The sequence below is a fragment of the Pithys albifrons genome, chromosome 6 (assembly GCF_047495875.1).
Source record: "Pithys albifrons albifrons isolate INPA30051 chromosome 6, PitAlb_v1, whole genome shotgun sequence".
Classification (NCBI taxonomy): Eukaryota; Metazoa; Chordata; class Aves; order Passeriformes; family Thamnophilidae; genus Pithys; species Pithys albifrons.
The window spans coordinates 56409018-56425863 of NC_092463.1; the positions used below are offsets into that span (position 1 = coordinate 56409018).

The 16846-nt window shown below is 40.7% G+C and overlaps 1 protein-coding gene across 6 annotated transcripts in view; it reads right to left on the reverse strand.

Moving 5' to 3' along the window:
- Positions 1-16846, reverse strand: part of BTBD10 (BTB domain containing 10) — a 30662-nt gene that overhangs the window by 1094 nt on the left and 12722 nt on the right. For 5 of the 6 annotated variants that reach the window (XM_071559013.1, XM_071559015.1, XM_071559012.1 and 2 more), the window contains 6 exons: positions 8342-8535; positions 7396-7681; positions 5108-5210; positions 4281-4401; positions 2998-3195; positions 1594-1704 (listed from right to left, as the gene is read on the reverse strand). In XM_071559013.1, coding sequence (XP_071415114.1) covers positions 1594-1704; positions 2998-3195; positions 4281-4401; positions 5108-5210; positions 7396-7681; positions 8342-8535 — 1013 coding nt within the window. Of the gene's footprint in view, positions 1-1593; positions 1705-2997; positions 3196-4280; positions 4402-5107; positions 5211-7395; positions 7682-8341; positions 8536-13777; positions 14035-16846 lie in introns of those variants that run through there. The other variant, XM_071559017.1, reaches the window with a different exon arrangement.

Genomic DNA, 16846 nt, shown 5'->3' on the forward strand with positions numbered 1-16846 from the left:
GACAGAGCACAGCACAGTCAACACCAGCACTGCCTGCACAGAGCCTGGATCACACCAGAGCCTGGATCACACCAGAGCCTGGATCACACCGACACTGCCTGCACAGAGCACAGCTCACACCAGCACTGCCTGCACAGAGCACAGCTCACACCAGCACTGCCTGCCAGAGCCTGGATCACACCGACACCACTGTACTGTGGAGTTCAAAGTTTGTTTCACAAAAAGCACGGTGAGGATGAGCAGCTGTCACTATCCACAACCTGAATGGGAACAGATGCCATCCTGTTGTTCTTAATGTCGTCTGTGCAAGGAGGACATGTAATGAGGAGCTAACTTACCACCTGAATTGTAAGGACAAGCTACAGTACCGTATACATTGCCATATATATACTGCCACCACAGAGCTCTCACAGGCACCGCTGCTGCTCCTTCCTTGAGCTGCTGTCAGCAGACACGGTCTCTGCAATCTTACTGGGAGAGCAGGACATGAGATCTCAGCAGCAGAGAACAGTGTCACTCAGAGCTGGGGTTTAAGTTCCCAGGTGAAATCCTAGCGCATTCCTTGCAGCTCCCCAAAGGGTGAAAATTCATCATTTCAGATGAATTGTGAATTCTGATTATGCTGTGTTTGAGTCATCTCTCCCCTCTGTCCCAGCAATAATGTTCGTTTTACAAAGTATTGCAGGGCACCACCATTACAGTTTGATCAAGCTGTTCTTTGTCTGAACTAAGAAATGCCAGCAGAAATAATCTAGTATTAGCCGGCATTACAGACAGAGCCAGTTCTTGTTTAGCTGAAGGGCACATCAGCCTGAAGGCTCCCACCTTCTTCAGCTGAAATTACTTATTTTAGAGCTCACAACCAGTTAAAAGCATTTGCTTTTGGTTGGCAAATTACAAACGTAACTATGACAACTTGGTGAGTGAAGGAAAGAAATCCTGCTAATTATAAAGGCTGGATTCTAAAATATTCTAAAATATTTGGGTCAACAATCAGAAGAAAAATGTAATGCTGAGAAAACCAGTTCTTACATTCCTAATAAAAATCTAACACTACTTAATGAGATTTTTAGAGACCAGCTTCCCAACTTACAAGATGTTTATTTCAGATCAATATTTATTTGCACTTCAGTGATCCATTTGATAGCTTTGTATTTCCTGAAAGAACGTATTTACCTGCCACTTAACATCCAATTTTTTATTTCACTCCCTGAAAAGGATGGCAGGCCAAGAACAGAATACACATAGCTGTACAAATGCATCCTTACTTCAAGAGAAGTACAGAGAATATTTTGTGTGAAAACTGAAGGGCACATAGGATGAAATACAAGACATTCAACCAGTAGGACCCCCCTAAGTTGCCTCACACAGCTGAGCAGCCAGACACGGCTTGTACACCAGTCAGGAGCCCGTAATCGCAGTTTCTGGCTGGGCCAGTTGCTTACTGGGTACTACTCCCCCTCTGGCCCATCGAACCTCAGTATCAAAGACACCAACAATCTCTTATTTTCCCACTGCAGAAATTACCCCAAAGCAGAGAAGTGCAGCAGCCCTTCCAGCCCAAAGTGAGAGTGCAAGCAGTGCTGCTCTTACCTTCAATGCCCAGTCGGATCTTCTTGAGCCCCCTTTCCTTCAGGACTGATTTGGCCACATCTCTGTTCTCAATGTATTTGAAGAATCTATACAACTTTGTGCTGTAAATAACTAAAATACATTTTAATGAGAAAAACCCCACATATTCACATATTAAACTTGTAGCCTTAAAACATCTTTTCCTCTCTTTTGCTTTACTCCAGTATTTTCAGGAGAGTGGGAGAGACTCAAGAACTCTTGAGGAAAACAGCTGAAGAAATGGGTGAACAGCACTGCAAAATGGGTTGGTTGCACATATCTTCTTGCCCCTATCATTTAGTCTGTTTTATAAATTTAGGTGTTTTTCTTACTGGATTTAGGAATGCAAGAGAACAATTCTCATAACAAACCACAATTATACGCTCCCAATCAGATCTTCACAAAGCTCGTCTTGATTTTTTTCTCATTTCTGATAAAACTGCAAAATCTTTGCACTGTGCTTGCCATTAGATAAAAGATCTGCAAACCAGTTTCAGAAAAGCCACATTTGTGAAGCAGAACAAGAGGACACCTTTGAAATTTACATTATAGCACCGTAAAAGAATGGACTGGGGCCATCAGTCCCGTTCAGCTGCAGAGATCCAAACATATCATTCATGAAAAATATAAATGTAAAAGGCAAGCGTATGTCTAACTAATTAGAGTAGGGGTTTTCTTAACTGGCATTTTTGAAATATAAGGCCCTAGAAATGGGAGCTAACTGTGTCACTACATTAGAACAGCCACCTTTGATCTATATTCACATTGAGCCTCCCTTCTGTGGGAACAGCTGCAGGTTTGCATCTTCCAAACCTATAATTTTTTGTGTTGTTATTTTGGCTTTCTTAAACTCAAAAAAACCCACCAACCAAACAATAAATAAAACTGTAATACTTTGAAGATTTTGTATTACCGGAATACAAAGAGCATCTCCAGCTCCCACCTGCCCTCAAAATCCCCCTAAATTCCATGTTTTCACAGTGAAGTTACTAGGACAACACAGATGCAAGGAAAGGCATTCCATTCACAGGTGCTTAAACTCATCTATACACACAACTGTAATACTTCAAAAAATAATAACACTTGGTTTTTTTTCTCCCCAAACCCCTCTAGCTGTTCTCTCACAGTAAACATGACTCTCATCCATTCTTCTTATCGAGATCTTTCTGAAAAAGTATTTCCTCCCCCTCACTGGCCGAAAATACCTTAACAACAAAACTTACCTTTTCTTTTTAATTAGATTTGAACACAACAAGCAATGTATGCTTCTGTGAAGCAAAATATTAAGCAGAACTACCAAAACTGAGAGGTTTTATTTTGTCAGGCGTTAGGGATGTTGTAGAGACTTTGCTAATGGCTTGGTGGGAGCAAGGAAAATAAACTTACTTTGTGAATACTCCTCTCCCATTTGTGGGGGATACTCTTCATCCCAGTCAACAACATCATCATCTGTCAGCACAACAATGTGGCACTCCCTCTCACCACTTTGGGCACTGGCGACCATTAAGGGCAGGATCATTTCTTCGAGGTAAAACTCAAATTGCTTGCGAGCACCATCATTTGACAATTCATGCATGAGAGCACCTAGAAGGAGATTTTAACCACAGGCACATTTCAAAGCTTGGTAAAAAGATGAAGGCAGGAATAAGAGACAAGGCAGTTCTGTTTATCTCGTATTTTCTGCAGGCAAGGGTAAAGATACTTAGTTTATTAGTTTGTATAGGTTCAGAAATTATTCAAATGTTTACCAAAAGCCACACCAAAAGTTGAAACTAACAGGACTGTCCTGCAGATATTAACACAATGTTAGGCAGACAGGAGTGACTTTGAGGAGACCTTCTTCTTTTACTACTGCTAAACATTTGGTAATAATGCAAGACTCCTTCTGGTTTTCCTAAAAGAAACATTATTTAAAGCAGTTTCTCAAAGAGCAGAGCACAGAACCCACATTTGGAAAGCAGTAGGTTAAAAACAAAGCTCCTCAGAGCCCTCACAGCATGAGCTGCTAAATCCCTGTGCTAAGGACAGAGTGCCCCGAGCCTGTGATTGGGCAGTGACATGTGGTGAGGCCGTGGCACTGCTGGAGAAGGCACAAGTGTCCAACACAGCCTTTCCAACAGGAATGCCCCAGCCTGGCCCTGCACTGCACACACTCCATGAGATCTCAGGGACCAGAGGCACAGGCCAGGTCACCCAAACACCAGCCAAAGCTTCAGCTGTGCTCAGGGATGGAAGGAGCTGAAGAGAATGATACATGCTGGGCATATTGGCAGACTCTACACCACCAGCCAAGCTGAGCTGCTTTTGCTTTTCGAGACAGCTTAATTCTCTTAAGCACGGAGCTGAATAAATTATCCTCCCTTGTCCTCTGCCAAAGAAGATAGTTAATGTTACTGTATCTGTACTGCTAATGTAACAATAGAGTGCACAGGGCTGACCACTGCAGAGAATCACATACTGAAATACCAGAAACATTATTTCTCAAAAAAATATACATCCACTGGCTTTGGGCCCTTATTACATGAGAGACAAAAGGGATGGATCTTGTTCATGTAGTGTCAGCCATCTTCCTTACCTCAATAAAGGATATGATTTGGAATTAATGCAGACACACATTTGCTTAAGTCAATCTGTATAATTCGAATTATTTTAATAAATTCTGTACTTACTGAGATCTCTGCATTTAATAGTACTATACTCAAAGGAGATACAGAGATAGTCACACGCTTCTCGCAGTTCAGGAATGGATATCCCATCCGGACAGCGTATCACTCCAGTCTTGTAGTAATCCTGCAGTAATGCAGCAAACAAAAACCACAACACAATTCAACATTCATCAACAGAAACATTTCATCATTTTATTTATGATGCTTTCTCCACAAAGAAAGCCCCTAAAATATAAGACAGCAACATATATTGAACTTTGTAAATCTTTTTCTCCCCAAATTTATCCCTTTTCATAGCTGCATTCAGAGCAGTGAGTTCTGGTTACAATCATTATTTAAGTCACAACTATTAATACTGATCATTTGGGTGCATGTAAAGCTGTCTTACCTCAGCTCTTGCTATTCCAAGTCTGCTGACAAAGCAGACTGGCAGCTCTACTTCTCTGTGTAAATATGGAACGTGTAAAGGGGCCGTTTTCATCTCAGTCTGAAGTTTGCTTTACTCCTTTAGCTGCAATAAATTAACTTCCAGTACTCCATTTCATCTAACTTCAGCATAAGAAGGGCTGAATATACCTGAATTTGGTGAACTAGATGCATAGGAGAAGGAGAACTAATTTTTGGCAGGCAGTATTTTTTGGTTTGTTCCATGTGTGCTTTCTCTCTCCCTGCCTGTCACATGCTCATGTCTAGAAAACTCAGCAAGGTTTTCACTTCTACAAAACAACAGAGAAGAGCAGTACCTGTGCCATGCACAAAGTACAGATATGTCAGAAATGAAGAAGTCATGCCTCTTAATACTCACAGTGCTTGTCTGAACAAAAACTCACCAGAATAGCACGAAACACAGTGGAACCAATTCCTTCAGCAACTTCATACTCTCCTTTTTCATTAGGACGTGTAAAGTTGTGTTCTCTGCCTGATCCAAACATCCTGCTCAAGAACAAAAGTGATTTTGTTAGAATCCTTGGGTTGGTTTTTTTTTTTGTAGATTTGAAAAATAAAATATCAAAAATTGCAACAAAATATCAGGGGATAAAACAGTGTATTCCATGACACACGTATCCACACTATTCACTCTGGTTTGTGTTTAGCAGGACTACAAGAAAACAAAGTAGGGCAGTGTAACTCAGGAAGGTCTAATTTTATTCTTCAATCCAAACTCGCCAATATCCTCCAATCAAAACAGAAGTTAGACCAGGCCCTTTCCTGTCAGTGCCAAGGTGAGGGGAACCTCAGACGAGTATCCTTTGGCATTTGTGGGGCAATGTAAACAAAAGAACAGGTTTTGTTGAGAAATTCTCCTTGTTTAATGGCATTTCCATTTCACTGAAAAGAATTAGTTAATTCAAAAGATAAAATTCTGATAGAAGAGAGATGTATTTGAGGGTAGTGTGTGCAGCCTATCCCTCCCTGCTAGGATGCAAGGAAAGTTAGACTAAGGAAAATCCTCCAGGTCCTCAACAGTATTTGACTTTTTAAAGCGCTTTCCTGATACAGAATACATCTACTTGTTTTATTTATAAATATTTCTGAATGGCTCTCATGCACACAACCCAAAGCAGCAGAGTGGGTATAACTGTGAGCATGGAGAAAGAAGTTACTTTTTACACTTAATGATCTGAGTTTTCTGACTACTCTTCAGGACAAGAAATAATATTTAGACAAAGGCATTGTAACAGGATATAGGCTTAAGGCAGAGAACACATTCTCATTATAGCTACTTTTACCTCCCAGAACATATTAGCCAAGCTGCTCCTGTTTGGTGTCCTGTGCACTGACACTGAGGGACAGTGGGTTTATAAATAACTTGTATTTTAGAGCAGTATTTCTGTACCTTTATTAACCTACTTCTCAATTAGCAGGAGATAATATAAGTTTGTTCCTTGAGCCCATCCCAAGGGGAGAATAACTCAGCATCACATGTGCACAAAAAATCCAGTGCATTAGGCAGCACTGCTTACCCTGAGGCTGGGCATGGAAAAGGGAACTGTTTCTCTGCATAACTTCAACTGATACCCTTCCAGTCTGTCTAGATATTTACATGTATGCATGTACTGTATGTATACAAATGCCTTAATGATTTATATTACATTATTACTTCTATATTTCATCATTATTACTTCTATATTACATTATTATTTCCCTTGAAAGTTTACACAAAGAAGCATTTTAGCTTTTTTTCTTCTGTAACTCTTCCCCAGCTTTTCTCAAAACCAAGGTACTATTTATCTCACACAGTGGCAATTTAAACAGAGCAGAAATTGCTTATTTATTACCTGTACCTTGTCAAACAGATTTTTATATATGTATGTATTTTAAATAGGATTATATTATACCCTCATATGCTGAGAAACAGCCATATTTTACACAGACATAAACCTTCATTTCTTTCTTGCTGCAAGTTTGTGAGCAGTGCTCTCTATGCTTGGACAATGCAAAACCAAACAGAATTTGAGCAAGTGAAAGTAAAGAATTATAAAGGATAGAAACATTTCCCATCAAGTAAACATGTTAAACATATTGCTCATTATAGTTCCAACAGAAAATATTACATACATTCAGTGGGGTTTCATTCAAATGTTGGCTATTTTGAGCATTCAGTCTCTGCTGAGAGGCTCAGGTCTGTTATACTGATTATTTGACATTGCCCTGTCCAAAAATCATTTCAGAAGATAAATGGGCTGAGCTTGAATGTTATCAGGGAAGGCCCATTAAGCAAAATAAAGGTTTTCCTTCTTACTATTTTCAAAGAGACCATCTACACTCACTACTTTATGAAGCACCAAGCTTTAAAACAAGAAGAGGAATGAGGTGGGCTGAACAGAGAAGGAACGCCCAGGAAAACAGAAAGAAATGGGCACATCATGAAAAATATTAATTTACTTATCAACTCTTTCCTCTCTGGGTAGTAGACACCTCTTAGCCTCTCTGCCAAAAACAGAGGAGAAGTTGCATCTGATTTTTACTTAAAGATATGGCAAATTGGTAATATTAAACATTAGTGAGTTCAACACTATGAGTTCAATTTAAGAAGTATAAATATCTACAAAGCATTAATGGCTCTCTAACAGCTGGCGATTAATGCAAGAAAAAAACAACAGAAAAGGATACAAACCTGCCCAACATTGTGTTAGGTTGTGCAGTGAAGATAGAAGGATCTACAACAAATCTGGTGTTATCCACTATGAGCGTTACTCGTTCAGAAGTTCTCACATTGCGAGCTCCCTCCTTCCCATTTTCGTACACAAACACCATCTCCCCCCCAGCCTTGCAGCTCCCATCGGAGCTGGACTGGCTGCTGTTCCTGCTGCTGGTCCCCATGCTGACAATGGAACCGTTCGGGGACGTCTTCTGGGGACGAGGGCTGCTTGGCCGAGAGGAGCTGTGATCCTTCTCTCGGTCTGCAGCGGGGACGAGGTGAAGGAGAAAGATCAGGAAATAAAATTACAGACTTACATAAGCTCTGTGCAGTTGATGCCTTTCCAGGAGCAAAACATGTCAACTGGATAAGTAAAGCACAAACTATTTTGGTTAAATCTATTCTGGTTAAAGAAACCTTTAAAAATAACCACTCATATTTGAGATCCTGAAGTTTGTACCACTTAACCTCACCTCCCCAAAGTCTTTACAAGGAAAATTTAGCATTCTAGTACTGAAAAAGCAACTCAACATAATACAGAAGCTACATCACAGCTGGGGCCTAGTGCTGTAGTTCAAAGAAAACAAACCATGTTTTTTGTCACTTAAAAAAATCTGTTTCCTCTATTTCCAAATACCTAGACCCTACACAGTAAAGAGGAAGTGTTTAGTCCATTATCTTCTCAGAAAAAACAGACTGTTCTTGTAATTTGGACCAAATAAAAGCATCATGTAGGAATGAGCACTGCAGAGCGAATAAAAAGTTACCACATAACATAAAAGGGTATTCCCAGCCCAGGGCACATGTAAAAACTCTGCATGTTGTATCATCAAGAAATAATACTTTTCATTGTATTATCTCAATAAAACAGTAATCAAGTTTAGAGAATTTCAATCCTGAGATGGTCCAGGTCTGAACATACCAGAATGATACTGTCTTGTTGGTGAAGTGACATTCCTGATGCATGGAGTGAGCTGGGATTCTGCTCTTTCATGGGATGAGTCACGAGATCTGTCACTTGATCTGCGTCTGTCCCTTGATCTCTCGTGTCCACCACTTGCACCATGGAGGCTCATTCTTGTGTACTCTATTCCTTTAGCAACACGAGATGAGGTGCTGAAAACAGAAATAGGAGAAATATTCAGTCTTTCATCATTCCAGAAGCATAATACATTTCAGTTTTCAAGGCAATCACACTCCATGTACATGTTTCCAAGATTATGAATATTCACCTCATTTTCTATGCTGTACTCATGTTTATATTTACAAATATGAACAGTAATTTGGAACATTAAGACAGCAAGAACTAGTCGTTTGCTGCTGTGTGATCTACAGAGACACCACCTGATCAGCTGAGCCTGCCTATGAACCTGCCTTCACACAAATCCCTTCCAGAACAGGCAAATCAAATACAACTGAGCACTTTATATTCATTCTTGCTGTTCAATTAAATGTTCAAACCAAACCAAGACATCAGAAGTTAGAGGTCATTTTTTCCACTGAAACCTATTTTGGAAAGCCCTTCTCACACCACAGGATTTTAGTAGTGGCTTCACACCTTTTCTGCAACTTGCCCTTTCCAAAGGTAGCCAGCCTTAAACCAGCTGATATATAAGACACATCAGCCATGAGTTTATTTTTGCACTTCCTTTTCTACATCTTCAGTTCTTCTCAGAAGGAACAACAGCAAGCCAGCACAACACAGGCAGCAAACATATTTGAACTATACTGTTAAAAAAGCCATGGCCTACCAGACTGTTCAGTGACAAGTAGAACATTTGATCTAAATCAGCAAATATTAATATAATAGTTTAAGATTTTTTTTAGACCATGATTATGTTACATTACTTAAGATATTGATTACATTTGCAGCTTTTAAACCAACTAACAAAACTAGTTAGCTTCAAGATCCAGAACTCTAAGAAACTATCTAAATATCAACTTGCAACAGCTATTGTTGAATTTTGCCAAAAATACTTGAATCTTTTATTTGTACTCTTCAAAAGGAAAATATGTCTGGACAGCACAATCGTATTTGTGTCCTTGCATCCCACTGGAATTCCTGAAGCAGTTCCTTTGCTATTTACCTTTCAAATGTGGGCATGACAACACTCCTTATTTATGAGTTTAACTGAAGAAATTCCCCAAAGCCCTATAGGTACTGGATAACCCAGACAGACACCTGCACAGCTACAAGGTCTGACAAAGAAAGTCATCATTTCCCAGAGGAACATCAATGCCCCACTTGTTTGCAGCCTGCAAATCCCACAACTCTTACCAAGAGACCTTAAATATAAGTGCGAGGAATGCTGTAGGGATTCAAGAACACAAAGAGGTAAGAATGATGACCTAGCTCATAAAAGCACAACAAATGTTAAAAGCATGAACTGTACAAGCAGGTTGAGCAGAATGTCCTCTTTTTAAATTGCTTACAAGTAATGACAAAAAAAATAATGAAGGGTATTCAAAAAAGGGAATGTTTGCATGAGATGTTTCAGTGACTGGTAAAAAGAGGAGCTTAACTCAGAACAAAAAGGCTGTGACAGATGAGTGTTTAGCAGAGTGCAAACAGACCTCTCCCTAAGGAACACAAGCTTCTCCCCACCCTGTCTGAATGAGGGAAGGATCTCGTGTCTAATAAAGCACAAGTTTGGTGCAGAGGGAATCTACTGCAATCCTGTTCCCTGCCAAGCTCAAAATATGCTGCAGTAAGAGATGCATCCTCAGGATGTGAAGTCAGCCAAAGGTCTATTGAATAAGGCAGAAGAACTGCAAGCCTTGCTTATAGCTGGAAACACTCAGGCTTACACTCCAAGAATAACGATGATCAACCACTTTCATTAAAGGTAACAGACATTTCCCTATGACTTCCTATGCAGCTCTGAAGGTATTAAGATATATGGCATTTATGGATAACGTGTCTCCTTACTTGTTTTACTTCTTTATTAGAGAGAGGTAAATTCTGTATTATGAAAGTGAAATGTACACAAGTTTGCAAGAGTGAGATCTGCAAACCTCCCTTTCAAAAACAACTTATGAAAACCCTTGCACCTTTCTTTTGATATATATCTACACACATACAAAACATAACCATTTTAGTAGGCACAAAATATGCCCATAAATTATCAGAAATGTGGATTTACAGCCTATAATTAAAACCTAACTTGAAACCAAAGTCTGACCCCAGTTTATACATGATGATATTCATTACTACTACAGCTAAACTTCCCAAGAAATGGTCAATTGTTCTTTAGTCTTTACAAAATTTCTGTATTTCATCTATGCATTTATATTTGCACATCCCACAAAGGGGTGTGTATGTGTGGGGGGTACTCAAACAGCAGTCTGGTGATAAAACATCTCCACAAACCCCAATAAAGCCTCATGTGACCAGGCCCCTGTTCAAGCAGTGCTTTGATCCCAGACCTGATAACATTCCTAACCATGCTGTGAGAAACCAGAGTTTTGCAGGTGCCACGTTTTATAGTATCAAAAGGCATGACTCACGATTTCCCAGCAGCTAAAGAGTTCTATTTGCTTTAAATAAGAGAAACATGCTAGAAAAATGACACTGAACCACTGTAAGGGTAGGAGGCTTATCTCGCCTTTTGGCAGAGCAGACATGAGTTACCCTTTAACAGAGAAGGCAATTAAAATCTGATTCTTAATCCAGAAACCCATCTAAAGCCACATCACCCTCTAAGCAGTGATTCAGGGTGAACCCTAGTTAATAATCTCTTCACAGGAGCCGAGGAAAACAGGTGCTACAGGAAGTCACACTGACTCAGCTGGCACCAAACTTCCTCCCTAGCCGTGCGTGGAGGAAGGACCACACACACCAGGCATGGCTGTACCACCCCAGGATCAGAACTGGGGCTGCTCCTGCCCTGGTGGGAGCAGCCAGCGAGCCTGGGAGGAGAGGGGCAGCGTGCACAGATCACCTGCCGTGCTCCTGCTGCCGGGCACGTCCGGCCATCAATTCAGCACAATACACCACAGAAGAGGCAGAGGCCGCCAGCTGGAGGGGGAGGACATGATCCTCAAATACTAAATCAACTGGTTCTGAGACAGACAGATTAGTAAATAATTTCAAAGAGCTGTTTCAAATTGCAGCTGGCCACACCACTCATTTGCATGCTTCTATCGTGTACTTTGCTCCTCTAAATGCACAGATTAATGCTAATTGTGAGACTGGCACATCATCGATTAGTCACAAGATGCAAGCCAAAACGGCAAGATTTCTGAGAATTCAAGCAGTCTGGCTTGAGACAGCACCATCTGAACCATGAATCTTCATTCATCTTAATGACACCTAAAATGTCAGTCTTAAACTTCATCACTGTTGAGGCACAGTACACAACAAATATTTCTTTGATCTGTTGGATATATACCTGACAAAACCTGAAGTTCCATTTGTTTAACAGCATGAGCACTCAAATACTACCACTGAAATACAATCTATCTCTACAATAAACAAGGCAACTAACATGAGTTTTAGCCTGAGCAAAAAAGAGCTGGAGCTTAGCATGTCAGAAGAGACAGGCACTGGGTTTACCCTGCAATATCTGACCAGGAAAACTGTCACTGAGCTACTCTATCAGTCAGTCTGAAAAAGGAGCTGCATCTGTGGTCAGTACATATGAAAGACCATCTGGGACTTCTATTTTCCTGTAAATGGGCTTTATAATTAGTTGTGAGTGTTTAAAAAAAACAAAGACAACATCACTATCAAATAATCTTGGTTTTTTGAACAGAATAACTTGTTGACAGAAGCACTATGCAGACCAGACACAGCACGAGGACTTCTCAAACAGTAGTGAAACACTGATAATTAACTGTGCCTGCAAACCGCGGGTCTCATGCGGTACCTGGTGCTACACTGTAGTAACATGGAATTTCAGCCCACAACACCTAAAGCACTTACACTTCAAGTCTCTAACATAGTCATAGAGGTTCAGATCTCTATCTCGTCATGAAAAGAAGTATCTGCAAAGTAAACTTTCAATCAGCTCTCCAGCCCATGACCCCCAGCTGCACACTCAGCTGGGTGAGCCACAGGCAGTGACTGGGGCACAGCACCAGCCCAGCCTATAAGCAAAATTTTCTCCTCCATGTTTAATGACACTTAATTGAAAAGCATAGGTGAGAAAAAGCCAAAACAAACCAAAATCCTCATTTCTTCATTCATTAAAGCTGGAAAAAGCACCTCCTACCCAATATAAAGGGAAGGGTATTGCTTCATTAATTACCCTCCTACAGGGAAAAACAAAACAAAACATAACCCAAACCCCAACCAAAACAACCAGACAACCTCATGAATATTTGTATATTCAGGCAATCTCTACAAATTCAACACACTGTTTTTCTTGGCTCCAAAGAAGCATTGGAACATGAGCACTGCACCCATTCAAGAACTTCAAGTCAGTGACAGAATTCACTTTCCCCCTCAGACAGGGCTCATGGAAGCTCTGCCTCTGTAAAGGGATGAGGCATTTTCTTTAAAAGCAGTCGCCTCATGAAGAAAACCAGATAAGCTCAAGGTTTTATTTAAGCAAATCTATTTAATATAATGTGAAGCAGGAAAAAAAGGTAACATCAAAATGGAACGCTTGTCATACTGGTAATGCTTCCAAATTTTGTAGTAAGGAAAGGGCTGTTTTTTAAAAAATGTAAATGCTCCTCAGTGCTTTGGAGTCATCTGTGGAAAGAGAGCTTCAGTTTGTCTTTATGAAAAACAACATATTGCTCTGAATATATTACTAATTATTAAAAGAAGTCATTAAACTGAATTAATTCCACTGCCAAAACAATTAGCATGTATTTCAATACAAAAACTCCATGTGCATCCTACTGAATACTGCCAATAAACATACTTGTTCTGTAAAACCAGCTATTCTACACAAAATATGGTGCTAAACCAATATCATTATTACCCCCAAAACCAATATGAAGCCATAAATAAATGGATTTAAATAGTGGAATATTAAGCAAGTTTTTCACCCTTCCCCCCCCCCATCTTCCAAAACTTAGATTAACTCTTCTTAAAACATAAACTTACATCCCATCCTTTCCTAGGATGATTCACATAATCGACACTTGTAGAATCAGGATATAGAGCTTTATCTACACACTCAGAGGCAGATACTTTGCTCTAAGGCTTTAGAATGAATCTGTTCTTCCCATCCTGCCAGGACTTGCACAACGACAAGGCTCATGCCCCTCTTCCTCCCCCTGAAGTCTGTTCTTTGTCAGCACACGACATTTCAATTGACCTGTGCACACAAAGGACAGCACGTCTCCTTCTCCTCATTCTTCTCCTGAATAATGCCCACAGATAATTCCTCTTAAAAATACGCACCTTCCTCTTGTGTCTATCAGGGAAGAAACACAAAAGCATGGAAATAATTTTGGAATCAGAGCACAAAGGAATTCTGTTCCTTCCAATAAGGCAGCTTTGAAAGCCAGATCAGCATCCTTTGGCATTACTAGTTAAGTTCAGCATATTTGGCGTTTCCATCATTTCTTCAGTAGTCCACTGCACCATCAGCAAGCCTTACTTTTTCCTCCATCATCCTCCCCGCCCGGATAAGAGACTGTAGCTGCACAGTCCATTAAGTGCTCGGAGACGCCAACCCCTCCAGATATTAATTCGATTCAGTTTCTCCCAGTCACTGACTCAGCCATGCGTAGTGCACCGCTGACGTCTGACCCCGCAGCCTCCCGTGCTGAATCCCGGCTCGCCGTCCCCATCCATCCATCCATCCATGCGCAGCCATTGGGCACCGGCGCTGACAGCAGGGTGGGAAGCGCGGGAGCTGCGGGTGCCGCGCCAGGGACCATCTGCGGAGCTATTTCTGGTCCTGCCGCTCGCCGGGCTCCGGCACACACACACACACACCGCACCCGAAAGGGTTATCTATCCCTGCCTTCCTCCTGTCACATCGCTGCTTGTGTTCGTGATCGCTCCAGACAGACAAACCCATGCGAGTTTCAGGGGACGGGTAATTTGTTCCTGTAAAGTCTGCCTGGATTAATATTTAAAGTGAATTCACCTTTCACGGAGTTCACAAGAAGGTACAGCAATAACCTTCTGAGAGCAAGACTGCACAACCTCAATTTTTTAACTACAAGCATCCCTTTTCCAGCAAGCCTGAGAAAGGAAAAAAGTACTACTCTTCGTGATACCCTAATTATTATTAATATATAATTACACTAATCAGTATGTTTACTGAACAGAAACCAGTTCACCAGCCCCTGAATTGCATCTTCACATCAACAGATCATCAAATTCTTGGCAAGCTGAGGCCACTGTGCACAAAAAGCAACACAGAAAAATTAATACGCAAGTCAGGGTAAAATTTTTCAAAGATTTTTTCTTTGGGGAAGGATAAATAAGCACTATGCAACAGCTTTATTTAAATTATTCTTTTTGGAATGCCTGTAGGTTGTTTTAAGGAGCCACAGTACACTGCAGGAATAATTTAAAAGTCTTACAACAAATAAAAATCAAGATGTCACAGTTAAAATATGATGAAAGCTGAAGAAATAAGGGGGATAGTTCAGCAAATGACTGCTGTTATAGAGGGAAGCCGGTAAGGAAAACATGACACTTGTGATTAGAAAGGCAGGAGAACATCAACTTTGTAGACTGAAGAGTCAGCTCTTCAGACATGGGCAGAAAATTTCTGCTCATACAATTTCAATTACCTGAGCCAGTGAATTTTCTACTGTTTTAGGGTCTTCTGAGGGTTCACACAACCACCTTTCCCATGCCCCAGGGAAAGAACAACTATCAGCCTTGTAAGCTTTTTCTTCCCTTCAAAATAAGCCACAGAAGACATGGCTATAATAAGCTCTATGGAAAACATGCTGGAAAAACCTCTCTCATGCATTTTTTTTGCCTCTAATAGAAGAGTCCTGCAGCAGCAAGAAAAAGTGCAAGTGCACGCAGGTTCTCTCAGCCCTGGTTCCCTGTACAGGGTCTCTTCTCCACAGCAGAATTAGGATGCTTTGTCCTCCTTTACTCCTGTGTCAGGTAGAAGAACATGCCATGGATAGATTTGTTCCTGACCCATAAAACCACCCCTCAGGCCAGGACACGCATCCATCAAAATCTTGCAGCACAGTCCAGCAGACACTTAACCAGAGGCTCCATGTCCAGTAAGGAAACCCTCAGAAAGAATTCTCACTGCCTAATCTGGAGAGCACTACAGGATCTTCCCTCAGTTCAACACAGAAATTCTGTCAACACTTTCCTCCCTCAAAATTCTTTAATATTCACATAATTTTAGTTTTCAGTGTGTTCTCTCAACCATGAGTAATATACTTCTTAGTAATCCAGTTCCATTTCAAGAAGGAAACAACAAAAATGTCCCATGACTGGTGTTCATTTGCCAAAGGGATTTCTTAAAGCAGCAAGGACTTAACCTTTAGAAGTGAACACATTCACAACCTTATGACTTCTGCCAAGCTACCCAAACCCTTCATAAAAGAATGCTGGTTATTTTATTTATATACCAATTCCTGCATATTCAGAATGGGTGTTAGGTAAAAATCAAACTTTAGGAGACTTAGAAGCATTTTATCCTCCTTAGAGCTGGAAAGTACCTCCATTTATTAAAAACCTGCTTCAGAAGTTCAAATTCCAAACACTTACTCAACCTGTATGAAGACTTTATAGTTTTTACTCCTAGAGATAAAAGGTACAAAGAGAAGAGTTGTTCATAAAAATTCTACTTTTCAGTATAATCACTTCACCACACATAATTGCTTCGTGTCCTAATTAAATAGGAGAGTCCAATCAAGTTTTGCATGATGCCAAAGTCCACCACAAATAATATCTGATCATATTTGGAAAAGGCCATTTGTGTGCTGGAGAGGTTCAGGAGGATTTAGGGTGTGCTTTCACACCTGGAGTCACTAAGTTTTCCTTCTCAGCAATGTGCATAAGCTGTCATTTCAGAAATGAAGGATGCCAGAAAGGAAAAAAACCAACCCACCCCCACAACCATTTAAGATCACTCACTATATCTTAGGTACCTCAAAAAGATTAATACACTGAGGTTTTTGAAAGTTATCCCTGCGTGCAGCCCATTTTTCTACATTCCAAGAACAGTTCAGTTTCTTCTGAGGGCTTTACATCCTCATGCCCGTGAAGCCCAGATGAGGAGACTGATCTGCCCGTCCCACACTGCAAATAAGGCATATTTGGGGTTACCTTTCAGCAGGTGATGCACAGTAATTCAGAGTCTGGCCCGAGCCCATGGCAAAGGCAGGCCCCATTATTTTGATGTCATACATTGTATAGGCCTGCCCCATATGCTGTACAATGTTCAACTGCAGAAATCCAGCTCACAGGAAGAGAAACAAAACCTGTTCCACAATGGAAAAGATTGTACATCGTGGTAGCACAAGCCTTATGGGGAGA